We start from the raw sequence: 13,501 nt of genomic DNA, 5'->3' as shown, positions 1-13,501 counted from the left end.
TCGTCGATGCCCTGAAGGTGTCTGATAAGTTTCGGATCAGAGCCACCTAGTGGTAAAATCAAATATCTTTGAGTGTGGCTGACTTATTTTCATGTTATTTTCATCTCCTTGGTTTCCTGAATCTTTGCCGAGTCCATCGATACCAAACATGATAGGTTTCGCCTTATGGTTAGTGAAACGTTGTGATTTAGCATTTAAACAACATTTGTGAATATCTTCGAAATTTTGATAGTAAGTGGCAAAAAAATGCACTCAAAGTCAGGTGTGGGTAATTTTTTATGTGTTCATACATATAAATGTCTATAACTCCTAAATGAAATGAGATATTTTCACCAAATTTGGCACACTTATGTATGGGGGCACTCTGAGGACACACGCAAAAAAGTGGTGGACTGCGCCTCTTGGTGGCGCTATAATTGAACAAAATATGAAACTGGCTGTAACTACAGTACTGTTGGTCTTACTGACTTCAAAATTGACATGCAGTGTCTTTGTCTCAGTTGCTATTACAGTCCATTATGACATTGTTGGTCTGCTACTAGCTTCCTTGTTTGCTTCTGTTGTGCTTGGCCCCTTATTTGCTGCTTGCAGATATATTTAATTATGATTAAACATGATAATGCAAGAGAAACCAGACATTAATGGGTCTGCACATGAGATGCACGAACACTGACAGCCATAAATGCTTAAAGTGCGTTTCAGGACGATTAATCTCTTTGTAGCCTCAGTAACATGCACTGTTACTTGCATGCATTGTTAAAACTAACAATGAACAGTTGTTTTTATTAACTAACATTAACAAAGATTAATACTGTACATACTGCAACAAATGTATTGCTCATTGTTAGTTAATGCTTTAAGTAACATTAACTAATAGACCTTATTGTAAAGTTACCATATATATATGATTTTATAGGTTTTGTATTTTCAGAACACAATATAAATTGAGGATATAAAATGATTGCATGTGCTATGTTCCATAAGCTTAAAGTACTATGAATGTATAACTTTTTTGTAATAATGTGCATTATTACATTCATTAAAATATAAACACTCATGAAGTTAAGAACATTCAATTAAAGTAAGCAGCATTTACAGAGAAGCTGAAGTGCTTCATTAAGCATGTGAATGTCATTTCAAGTATGTTATGTAACACATTTCATAATGCGTCTCAAATAGCACAGTGTGTCATGCCTGATCCCCCACAAAGCACACATGGTAATTAACAGAGGCAAATATTGATGCTGCTGAAGAGGCTGATGTCGGTCACTGAGAGCGTTCAGATGTCACTGCTAACTACACGTCCATGATCGTGGCGTCACTAGCTCCCAGAAGCTTGTCTGTTTTGAGAAAATGCAAACACTTGTTAAATATGATTTATGGCATTACTGTACTCTGAAGAGAGAGCAAACACAATATTTAACAACCTTATAGTAAATTGTTACCAACTATTTTTTTTTTACCAAACTCTTTTGACTTGCATTGAAAGGGTGATTTGCTCAAAGTGACCCTGCAGTGCCACCAAGTGGATGTTGTTTAATTTTTTTAAAATACCATTTGTACAGTTCTATAACGTTTTTTGCCACCTCTATTCTGCTATCTCTTATTTCATAACTTTATATAGCTTTCAAAATTGTTCTGCTTTATTTCTGAGCTGTTACCACATCGTACACCATCTGTCTGTGTTTTTCAGTTAGCTTTGCTGCTCTTGTGACCTAATCCTGGACACAGAACTTAATCGTCACTGTCAATCGTGAGGCATCTGCACTTTGAGCCTTCGTGATCAAACAGTGATCCATTAATCAAAGTTTTTATTGTGCGCTTGGGAACTTTGGCCTTGTGCAGCGATTAAAGAGGACCGGGGAATCCTGCAGTGATACAGTGAAGTGGGTTCTGGCGTGTGGAAACTTATTTCTGCCACAGAATAAAAAAATAAAAAAAGGTAATTGCAATTGGAGGAAACAACAAAAAACAATTACGAGAGAAAAAACGTCAACTTTGATGTGTAAACTCTGTAAACCTAGGGGGGAAAAGTCTGAATTGTGAGATGTAAACTCGGGATTGTGAGGAAAAAAGTTGGAATTGCAAAATGTTTACTCTGGATTACGAGAAAAAAAGTCGGAATTGCGAGATGTAAACTCGGGATTACTAGGAAAAAAGTCAGAATTGCGAGATGTGAACTCGGGATTACTAGAAAAAAGTCGGAATTGCGAGATGTAAATTTAGGATTACAAGAAAAAGTCGGAATTGTGATATGTAAATTCGTAATTACTAGAAAAAAAGTTGGAATTGCGAGATGTAAACTCGGGATTACAAGAAAAAAGTCTGAATTGCGAGATGTAAACTCGGGATTACAAGAAAAAAGTCTGAATTGCAAAATGTTAACTCTGGATTACAAGAAAAAAGTCTGAATTGTGAGATGTAAACTTGGGATTGTGAGGAAAAAAGTCTGAATTGCAAAATGTTTACTCTGGATTACGAGAAAAAAAGTTGGAATTGCGAGATGTAAACTCAGGATTACTAGAAAAAAGTCTGAATTGCAAAATGTTAACTCTGGATTACAAGAAAAAAGTCTGAATTGCGAGATGTAAACTCGGGATTACAAGAAAAAAGTCTGAATTGCAAAATGTTAACTCTGGATTACAAGAAAAAAGTCTGAATTGTGAGATGTAAACTTGGGATTGTGAGGAAAAAAGTCTGAATTGCAAAATGTTTACTCTGGATTACGAGAAAAAAAGTTGGAATTGCGAGATGTAAACTCGGGATTACTTGAAAAAAGTCGGAATTGCGAGATGTAAATTTAGGATTACAAGAAAAAGTCGGAATTGTGATATGTAAACTCGGAATTACTTGAAAAAAAGTTGGAATTGCGAGATGTAAACTCGGGTTTACAAGAAAAAAGTCTGAATTGCAAAATGTTAACTCTGGATTACAAGAAAAAGTCTGAATTGCAAAATGTTAACTCTGGATTACAAGAAAAAGTCTGAATTGTGAGCTGTGAACTCGGGATTACAAGGAAAAAAGTTGGAATTGCGAGATGTAAACTCGGGATTGCGAGAAAAAAGTCGGAATTGCAAAATGTTAACTCTGGATTACAAGAAAAAGTCTGAATTGTGAGCTGTGAACTCGGGATTACAAGGAAAAAAAGTCGGAATTGCGAAGTGTAAACTCGGGATTACAAGAAAAAAAGTTGGAATTGCGAGATGTAAACTCGGGATTGCGAGAAAAAAGTCGGAATTGCAAAATGTTAACTCTGGATTACGAGGAAAAAGGCCGGAATTGTGAGATGGTAACGCTGGATTACGAGGAAAAAAATTGGAATTGCGAGATGTAAACTTGGGATTATGAAAAGAAAAATTCGAAATTGCGAGATGTAAACAAAATGGAGGGAAAAAGAATTTTGAGAGAAAAGCTGCGGTTATCTTTTTTTTTTCTTTCTTTTTTTTTTTTAATTAAAAAAAAAAATTTATAATTTTTTATACCTTGGCGGAAGCAAGCTTCCGTACTGTTCAGTTCTTACCCCAGTTCGCGGGCAGTGAATCTGCGCGTACCACTCCAGACAGTACAGACAGACATGGATGCCCTGACCGATGAACAGACACGTCCACATGATGATGTTCCACACCGGACTCTTCCGTTTGTCGTTCATGGCGAAGTTAAACACCACTGGAAAGGTGAAAAGGTAAACTCTGCATGACTGTTTGTGAAAGTTTTAGAAATGCATTGACTGAGATCAGAATTTTCATAATTCAGTTCTGTATGTTCAGCAACAGGTTCTCTTGCTCTCTTACCACCGATACCCGCGAATGTACAGAACATCACCGGATAGAAGAATCCGAAGCCCATGGTGAAGGCGTACTCATGAACTAGTGCAGAGACGCCAAAAACAGAGAGTGTGGCCAGCGAGCGGAGTTTAGAGCCTGACAGCTGAGGGGTTCAGCAGAGATTCATGGTCAGAGATATTAAAACACGACACGCATTTCAGGAGAGATTTAGGAGTGTCCGTTCTCACCCAGAGGAAGTCTCTGTAGCCGTAGTAATAAAGCCAGTCGTGGACAACGATGTTCCATGTGCGGTAATAATTGGAAAAGGAAGTCGAGTTCCACCAGTCCTGATGAGAGACGTGAGACACTCCCTAAATGCTTTAGAATGATTTTTCATTGTTCATGTGAACTAATGTTAACAAATGGAACCTTATTGTGAAGCGTTTCCAACTTTTCTATGTTTATATGGAGAAAATATTAAATAGAATATAGTAGAAAACTACTAGAGTTCACTTACTTTGTAAAACATCCGGTCAGCGAAACGCAGAATCTCAGCGAAAGTGTTGAGCCAACAGTGCAGAAATGCGTAGAAGCCCAACATGAATATGAGCATCCCTGAACATAAAATCACACACACCGCCTGAGAAATTCAATGCTAAAGTTATTTCTTAATATTAACTAATAGTCTGCACATCCCAGGTGACATCATCCGAAATGGAAAGTTGTTCCAGAGGTGAATTATTGCATTTTGATTAAAGTTAATGAATAGTTTGTACTGATGAATTGGATCAGAAACATGTAGTAAGAAAGTACATTTTTATTTCTTGTTGACTCTGTGTGTGTGTGTGTGTGTGTGTGTGTGTGTGTGTGTGTGTGTGTGTGTGTGTGTGTGTGTGTGAAACTCTTGCAGAAGCCTTACACCGTACCTGGGAAAGCGGCGTGGAAGAGCGCCAGGATGAGCGTGCGTGTGCTGAACGGCTGGTTGCTCTTGTTCCTAAACACAGGGATGCACAAGCGCACCAGGATGAAGTACAGATAGAACAGACTGGCCAAGATCTGTGAGGAGACAGAGGAACACGAGAGGTGGGCGAATCTCATGAAACTAACACTGCTTTTCTGACAGTTATACAATTTACAAATTATACAGTTATATTTTGTATTGTGGCACATTTGACACCAATATGTATATATATATATATATATATATATATATATATATATATATATATATATATTTTTTTTTTTTTATGTTAAATATACACTAAATATTAATTTTGTTTCAATATATATATATATATATAATTTTTTTTTTATTATTATTTTTAATTAGACAATTAAACACCTGATAATACTGACAGATTGAGTATAAAACCATCTGCAGACCTTTTTTAATTTTATTTTTTATTTCTTAGTTTATTTATATTTTGGTCCTGACACCTATCCGCTAAATTTAATTTGTGCTATTTAAAAAATATAAATTGTTGATTTTGACTGACTGAGGGGGGAATGTGTGTCATTACCATGAAAATATTACAATTCAAAACAAACTTTTTTTTCTTTGTGCAAAATACGATTTCTTATTTTTGATTACATTTTTTTGGGTGAAATATGACCCAGGCATGTGTTAGTCAATCCCACCTTTAGACAGTTCATGCCAACGTAGTTCCATCTGATGTACGGGTTTCTGAAAGGGAACAACAAACAGTGAGGATATTGATTTTTAAGTCTGTCAAGATGTAATACAGTTGTACGGCACAACAAGAGGCGTTTACCGCGGGTAGACCTCACGGTAGATCAGAGTCGGGCAAAACAGGAAGTACAGATAGCTGGACAGGGACGGATACCGTAGCGATTCATCTGGGGAAAAACAGACGTGGAGATCAGCTGTGTTTCAGTATATAAAACTTTTTCTTTCTGCAGTCAGAATCTGAAGCGTGTCAGTAGGTTTTCACAGCTTTACCCTTCTGTGGCGTGTGTTTGAGGACGGCTGGTGTGGTTTCACGGATAAACGAGTAACTCTTCATTAAAAATCTGATCTGTGGAGTAAAAGCAGGATTTGCACACAGACATGAGAAAACATCTCGACTCACAAACTACGGGTTCAGTTCTCTGTTAGTCAAAATGTATCTGCCCAGTTTTGTCCGTTAGGCCGCTGACCTCTTCCCTGACCTCTGCTCTATTTGAGTGTTACTGTTTTGATATGCATGATATGCTGCCAATAATTTTGTGATTTATTTAATTTGGCAAAGGGCAGCAGACTTTGGTCATCGTTGGCACAAACCACTGCTTTGATTCTGGCACAATATTATTAAAACCCGGTTAGTTATCCATTAATATATTAAATGTCTATCTTTACAGTATTTGATGTAATGACGCATTAAATATTATATGATATAATTTATTAAATTACATGTATATACATTTATATATATTGCATATACAATTGCATGAAAAGTATGTGAACCACTTGCAGAATCTGTGAAAATGTGAATAATTTTAATAAAATAAGAGAGATCATACAAAATGCATGTTATTTTTTATTTAGTACTGTCCTGAGTAAGATATCGCATACTTTTTATTGCAACTGTATATGTAATTTCATAATTGAAGTATTTTGAGTATACAGTACCTGTTCTAATATGATGATGAATCGTGATGCGGGTGGCAGCTGATAATGCAGGATGACATACACTGGAAATATTCCCAGCATGCTCATCTGAGCCGCACACAGTACGAGCGCTGACCCCGCTGACACACACGTCCTCCAGCGGCTGCTGTGATACAGTCCGCCCCAAACGCGCAGAACGTGGTACGGCCCGAGCAGAGTGTAGCCGAACATGAGCGTCCAGGCCCAGATGACCGTATTCAACTGACCGAACGCGTAATAAAACAGATCAAAGTCCAGAACCAGCCTGAAATATACAAACACTCGCTGTCAGGAATATTTCAGTGTAATTGTCTGTTTTTGATGCTATATGCACACTCACCTGCCATGGTCGATGTAGTCCACTGCTAAAGTGCTCATGACAAACAGGAATAGAGCAGCGATGAACATGTGGTAGATGGTCCTGATGTGACTGATCTCAAATAACTCACTGGAGAGAGAAGAACAGGTTGTCCTTTGGTTAAAATATTAATAATGATAATAAATATAGCTGCAAGCAGCAATTAAGTGGCCAAGCGCAAAGAAGGCACGATAATTCACGCCACCCTGGCTGGGAAAGTCAGACCAACTGCAGCATTGAGCAATTAAAGACATTTTAAGATGATTGTAGGCTGAAAAAGTATAAATACAATGACTAGTAATATTATTTAATGGTTTATCACATTCGACCAATAGGTGGCACTGTGTCCAAACTGTTGTGGCGTGGTCACAGTAAGGTGTCAATGATGCACAGAAAGTTCGGTCTGAATATGATAAAGCGTTGCGGAGATACAGCCTCACTTTTGACCACAAGGTGGCGCTGTCTTGAAACTTTGAGTACCTTCAGGGCCTGGTGCTGATGGCACATACCGAGTTTCGTAATGATACACCAATGAATTCATAAAGTATAGCATTTTATATCATAATACTGTATTGAAGTTAGCGGCAAAATCATGTTTTGTTCAATTATAGCGCCACCAAGTGATGCAATCACGCCAATTTTTTCTATGTGTCTTCAGCCCATACATAAGTGTCAATTTCGGTGAAAATATCTCAATTATAGACATTTACATTTATGAGCGCACAAAAAATGACCCATGGGCGACGAAAGTTGTTTAAATGTTAAATCGCAACGTTTCACTAACCATAAAGCAAAGCGTTTGGTATCGTTGGACTCTGGAAAGATTCAGGAATCTAAGCAGATGACTCCCGTGAGTCTTTAAAGTTAAGGTTAGCATGAACATATTTTTGTTTTCACCACTAGGTGGCACTGGTCCTAAACTTCTCAGGGTCCTTCAGCGCATCATGCTGATGACCCATACCGAGCTCCGTAAAGATGCGTTAATAAAATAACATAAAAAACATTTTACATGGCTGATATGGGAAAATTGGATATCATTTGACTCTGCATGCGGCCCCGAATATAACCAATTTTATGATTTTTGGGCAAACCGTTCAGAAGTTATAAGCAAAAATAACAATTTTCGTATCTCCGGACCAGTAGGTGGTGCATGTAGCGTCAGGTCATGTTTGTGATAACACATACCAAGTTTGGTCTGAATATGATAAAGCGTTGCGGAGATACAGCCTCACTTTTGACCACAAGGTGGCGCTGTCTTGAAACTTTTGAGTACCTTCAGGGCCTGGTGCTGATGGCACATACCGAGTTTCGTAATGATACACCAATGAATTCGTAAAGTATAGCATTTTATATCATAATACTGTATTGAAGTTAGCGGCAAAATCATGTTTTGTTCAATTATAGCGCCACCAAGTGATGCAATCACGCCAATTTTTTAATGTGTCTTCAGCCCATACATAAGTGTCAATTTCGGTGAAAATATCTCAATTATAGACATTTACATTTATGAGCGCACAAAAAATGAGGCGATGAAAGTTGTTTAAATGTTAAATCGCAACGTTGCACTAACCATAAAGCAAAACTTTGCACGTTTGGTATCATTGGACTCGGGAAAGATTCAGGAATCTAAGGAGATGACTCTCGTGAGTCATCAAAGTTAGGGTTGCATGTACATATTTTTGTATTCACCACTAGGTGGTGCTGGTCCTAAACGTCTCAGGGTCCTTCAGGGCATCGTGCTGATGATCCATACCGAGTTCCGTAACGATGCGTTAATAAAGTACAACATTTTACATTGCCATGGAAAATTGGATATCAATTCACTCGGCATGTGACCAATTTTATGATTTTTGGGCAAGCCGTTCAGAAGTTAAAGCAAAAATAGCTATTTTTCTTATCGGCCAGTAGGTGGCGCATGTAGCCTCAGGTCATGTTTGTGATGACACATACCAAGTTTGGTCTAAATACGATAAAGCATTGTCGAGATACAGCCTAATGTCCATTTTTGTGAACGCTACGTAAAATTTGATCGCACGTTAGTCAAGAACAGTTTGACAAATCTATACTGATAGTAGCTATAATCATAGAATTATATTAATATAATGATGTAATAATAATAATAGGCTGAGTCTCTGGGTGGTTGCTAGGGTGTTGCTATGTGATTGATAAGGTGGCTGGATTTTTTCACCTCTTTTATCATCGATCGACTTCATAATCGGCACTAATAGTACTTACTCCAGCAGTGAGCATCTGGCTATAAACACCTTCCCCTGCTCCAGTTTGTGCCTGAAAATCAAAATATATGAGCAGAAACATTTTCCAGAGCGTAACACCTTCTGCATGACAACTGATTGGCAGGATGTGACATCACAGCAGCTCTCACCTGTTGTCGGTTCCTGTCTCATCCGTGTGTGTTTGTGTGTTTGTGGACAGAGACTGCATCGAGTCTGTGAGCGCTCGCTCCAACGCCTCATTCACCTGAGTCTGAACGTGTCTGATCACCGCCGCTTTCATCCTCTGCTCGGAAACAGACGTGACGGAGCAGTGTCACATGATCAGATCATGTGATGGAGCAGTGTCACATGATCAGAACATCAGCTACAGCAATACCTGCTCCATTAAACCCTGCTGGAGGAGCTCTAGTCAAGCTGATCTTAGACCTCAGACTGTGTCAGTCAAAGGGTTGTGCTGGAGGAGACTTTACACAGTGCTCACCTCTTGCATTGTCATAAATGCTGTGAAGTTACTTCCATCAGGAGGTGCATCAGTTTTTGGTCAAGATCTTGTATGACGATGCAAGAGTTGAACACTGTAAAGTGTCCTCCATGCTAGAAACATAATCACAGTAAAGGCCCCGGTATACTTCAAACGAAGTTCTTTTTCGTTCTTCTTTTAGGGGTAAAACGAAGTTCGAAAAGCGTGACCAGCGATATACTGTAAACGAACATGGGTATGTTAGCATGAGCTCTGCAAATTAGCGCTCCAGTCACGTGACGTCTTCATATCGCACTTTATTCAATAGATTGATTAAAATCAAGCAGCTTTACAGCATCAAACATGAGAAACAGTGTCAGTGCCTCATTTTTTTACAAGCACAACTTCATTTTGTACTATAAAGCGGCTATCCAGTGTGTTCATGTTTTCACCCGCAGAGATCTTACCTCGACGAACTTGTCAAAGTCAAAGATGCGTCCCACGCGAGAGAAGGCGGAGCCTCAGCGCACGCCTCCTGATACGTTATCGTCACTGACCAATGGCAGTACGAAGGTGTTTTGCAGCTGGAGCGAACTTTTCCTGATAGTTCACTTTGGCAAGCCGTTTCGAACTTCCAAAAAGAACACAAAACGAACTTCGCTTTGGCCTGATTTTGTTCGAAATGACGTCACATCAGTTCTTCTTCGATTTCGTTTGAAAGTATACCGGGGCCATAATAATGATCTAATCCTTCTTAAGCAGTTATAACTGTAAAAAAATGAATAACACTTACATAGTAAAATACAGTTTTCCATCGAAACACTAATATACCATAAAAACAATGCATTTTGGGTAATATTTGTCATTTTCAAGAAAGTAGCCTGTAGGTAACTTGCTCTAAAACAACAAATAATATATATAATATATAATAATATATAATATATTATGGTTTCAATGGAAAATTGTAAACTTTATTCATTTTTTTACAGTTATTTTTTAGAGTATACTTGAATCCAAACAGTGATACTTTTTTTTTTTATTATTTATTTATTATTTTTTTACTTTTTGGCCAGGCAGTTTTTATTTCTTCATAAAAATACTTCAATTATATCTAAGATTTTTAAAAAAATTATTAATAGTAAGTTTTATATACGTGTATATATATGTAGGGACTTTATTTTTTTAATTATTTTATTTATTCTCTCACAAATTCTCCTGAAAAATGTGGATATATTATTTTAATTGCAAATTTTGAAATAAAATGATATACTGCCATAACATTTTTTGAATAATTAAAAGACAAAAAAAAAAAAAAAAAATACTAATGGTATCAATTTTCTTTTAACAAAACATTTTTTCCAGTCTTTTTTTAAACTGGATTATCCTGTTGTAACAAATATTACCCAGTATGTATTGTTTTTATAGTATATTATGGTTTCAATGGAAAATTGTAAATTTTATTCATTTTTTTTTTTTTTTTTTAGTTATTTTTTGAGTATACTTGAATCCAAATTGTTTTTATTATTATTTTTTTTATTATTATTATTTTGGCCAGGCAGTGTATATTTCTTGATTTAAAAAAAAAAATTAAAATAAAAATTATTAATAGTAAGTAATTTATAATATATATATATGTAGGGACTTTATTTATTTCTTTATTTATTTTTATTTTCATAACAATCAGATTCTCTCACAAACTCTCCTAAAAAATGTGGATATATTATTTTAATTGCTAATTTTTAAATAAATTTCAATATATATATATATATACTGCCATAACATTTTTTTGAATAATTAAAAAACAAAAAAAAAAACCTAATGGTTTTTTCCAGTCTTTTTTAATCTGGATTATCCTGTTGTTTTTCACCTGCATGTCTTCCTCTCTCTGTGTCCTCTCTCTCATGTTTGTGTGATTATCATCTGCAGACACAGAATACAGTATTCATGTACATTGTCTGAGCAGAACAAAGCATCATGTGATCAGCGCAGACTCACGCTGTCTGATCGAGCCGTTCTCGGAGGGACGCTGGTTTCCACCGGCTGTCCGGCCACCGGTGCGGCGCACCGCGCTGCTGTCATGTGATGACATCGTGACGTCGCTGAGGGGTTTAATCGATCAGAAGTGTCTGAGATAGAAACAAACACATCTTCTGTCTGTGGAGATGAAACAAGCTCTTGATGTTTCATTACATTTAGGCATATAGACACTGAAGACGATCAGAATGTGGAGGAAAGCTGATTTAAGTGGCTTTGAATGTGACGTGGTTGTATTTCAGAAACTGCTGATCTATTGGGATTATGATGTTTTATGTTTCTGGTTCTGTGGAGATGAAACAAGCTCTTGATGTTTCATTCTAATGCATCATATGACCTTTTGAACCCTGCAGAAATGACCTGAAGTTACCTGTGCTGTATTCCCTGATCTCTAACACTGCATGTAAACAGAGCTGATCTTTGGCTGGGGAGGGTCTGTTCACTTCACGACCGACAGTAACCTTCAGACTCACTGAACCGAGAGAAGCGCTGCTCGTCTCACAGACGCATCAGAGTCAGGAGCAGATATAATGAATCGAATTCATGTTCACGGCTAATAAATGATGTTGGAGATGAAACCGGAGATAATTCAGAAGTTACTTCTTCACCCAAAAATGAAAATAAAGTCATTAATAATGTCGTTCCACACCCGTAAGATCTTCATTCATCTTCAGAACACAAATTAAGATATTTTTGATGAACCACTATATATTTGTCCGAACCGCTGATTCAACATGCTGATTCATAACGCTCCAAAGCTTCCTGAAGCAGTGTTTTGAAACCGGCAATTACTAAATAAGCCGTCATTTTGTGTTTGTGGCTTTATAATATTAATATTGAACCACTGTACTCACATGAACTGATTTAAATATGTTTTTAGTACATTAATGGATCTTGAGAGAGGAAATGTCATTGCTGGCTATGCAGGCCTCACTGAGCCAATGGATTTCATCAAAAATATCTTAATTTGTTTTCAATTAGAAAGCAAATCAATCAAGCAAAGTGTTCCTAACAAGACTTCATGATCATATTTCAACCAAAAATCAAAGAAAAACAATTATATATATACTGTAATATTACTATAATATGGTATTATTCTGCAGTAAAATTACTTCTTATCACAAATTAAAAGCAATGCTGAAAGTAGCACCATGATGTTTAAACAGTACAATTAAATATGGCATAATTCTGTTGAATAAGAATTTGGGAGGGAAAAACGATTGTCATGTAATATTAAAACTTGCTTTCTGTGAACAATACAAGTTTTCCTCATTTATCGTATTATTTATTTTTGAAGTGAAATATGTCCTGACTGATTTCATGAGATTCACCCTTATATATATTTAAAGTAATAAAGATTTTAACGACTGAAAATGAGTCTTGATCATGGACTCACCTCCGCTGGTCTCTCCTCAGCTTCAGTGTTTCTGTCGTCTGTACGAGTGTTTATACGTGAGCTTTGATCACAGTTCTTCTACACACCGTTATCGATCTGTTTACCCTGAATCTGCCCTGCTGACCCTCTGTTCGCTGTCAGTCACTCTACTGTATGTACAGAATTTCTTCTTACCTTTATTTGAATGTTTTCCATTGTAGATTTTTCATCTTATATTTTTGGACTTTTTTCATATTTCTCTACTCTAAACGGTGGTTTTCACAGCAAAGAACCATTTTTGGTTCCCCAAAGAATCATAGTTTTTTTAGTGTGAAGAACATTTTAACTTTTTCCCCTGTGAACGTAAAAGATTCTTTATGGAAACATCAATTTTTAAGAGTGTAGATTCAGAAAACACTGATGTTCATCAACTGGATTCTCTTTATTGAAACGTTTTCAATGGAAAGTTCTGCTACAGGCCCGTTTGTCCATCATGCATGACAAAAACCAAACACAAAAAGGCAAATTATAACACAAATCCTCCAGTCCTTCATATAGATCTTCACCACACATGTGCCATTATTCACATTTAATAAGATGATGCACAGAATCTCTTTAAAATTAGTTCA

At 36.7% G+C, this 13,501-nt stretch overlaps 1 protein-coding gene across 2 annotated transcripts; it reads right to left on the bottom strand.

Moving 5' to 3' along the window:
* Positions 1–248: 248 nt before the first annotated feature.
* soat2 (sterol O-acyltransferase 2) lies at positions 249–12,945 on the bottom strand. 2 transcript variants are annotated; one of them, XM_067373674.1, is made up of 16 exons: positions 12,894–12,945; positions 11,459–11,617; positions 11,331–11,383; positions 9,153–9,286; positions 9,005–9,055; positions 6,752–6,859; positions 6,394–6,676; positions 5,725–5,800; positions 5,537–5,621; positions 5,403–5,448; positions 4,691–4,820; positions 4,282–4,379; positions 4,013–4,111; positions 3,792–3,927; positions 3,521–3,666; positions 249–1,340 (listed from the first exon to the last, which is right to left on the bottom strand). In XM_067373674.1, the coding sequence occupies exons 2-16, from the start codon at positions 11,550–11,552 to the stop codon at positions 1,293–1,295; spliced, it is 1,587 nt and encodes a 528-aa protein (XP_067229775.1). In that variant the 5' UTR covers positions 11,553–11,617; positions 12,894–12,945; the 3' UTR covers positions 249–1,292. The 2 variants fall into 2 exon arrangements, with proteins under 2 accessions (XP_067229775.1, XP_067229774.1); XM_067373673.1 differs by having other exon boundaries at positions 11,459–11,589; positions 12,894–12,927.
* Between the last annotated feature and the right edge of the window lie 556 nt (positions 12,946–13,501).

The sequence above is a fragment of the Chanodichthys erythropterus genome, chromosome 21 (assembly GCF_024489055.1).
Source record: "Chanodichthys erythropterus isolate Z2021 chromosome 21, ASM2448905v1, whole genome shotgun sequence".
NCBI lineage: Eukaryota > Metazoa > Chordata > Actinopteri > Cypriniformes > Xenocyprididae > Chanodichthys > Chanodichthys erythropterus.
The sequence above is the reverse complement of the archived record's forward strand: the minus strand, read 5'-3'. Positions and strand labels throughout refer to the sequence as shown.

Coding starts and splice junctions, on each gene's coding strand:
- soat2 (XM_067373674.1), bottom strand. CDS start 11,552: ATGTCATCACATGACAGCAGCGCGGTGCGCCGCACCGGTGGCCGGACA. Junction 5,622..5,724: donor CAAACACACGCCACAGAAGG/GTAAAGCTGTGA, acceptor GTTTTTCCCCAG/ATGAATCGCTACGGTATCCG. Junction 4,821..5,402: donor TTGGCATGAACTGTCTAAAG/GTGGGATTGACT, acceptor GTCTCCTCACAG/ATCTTGGCCAGTCTGTTCTA.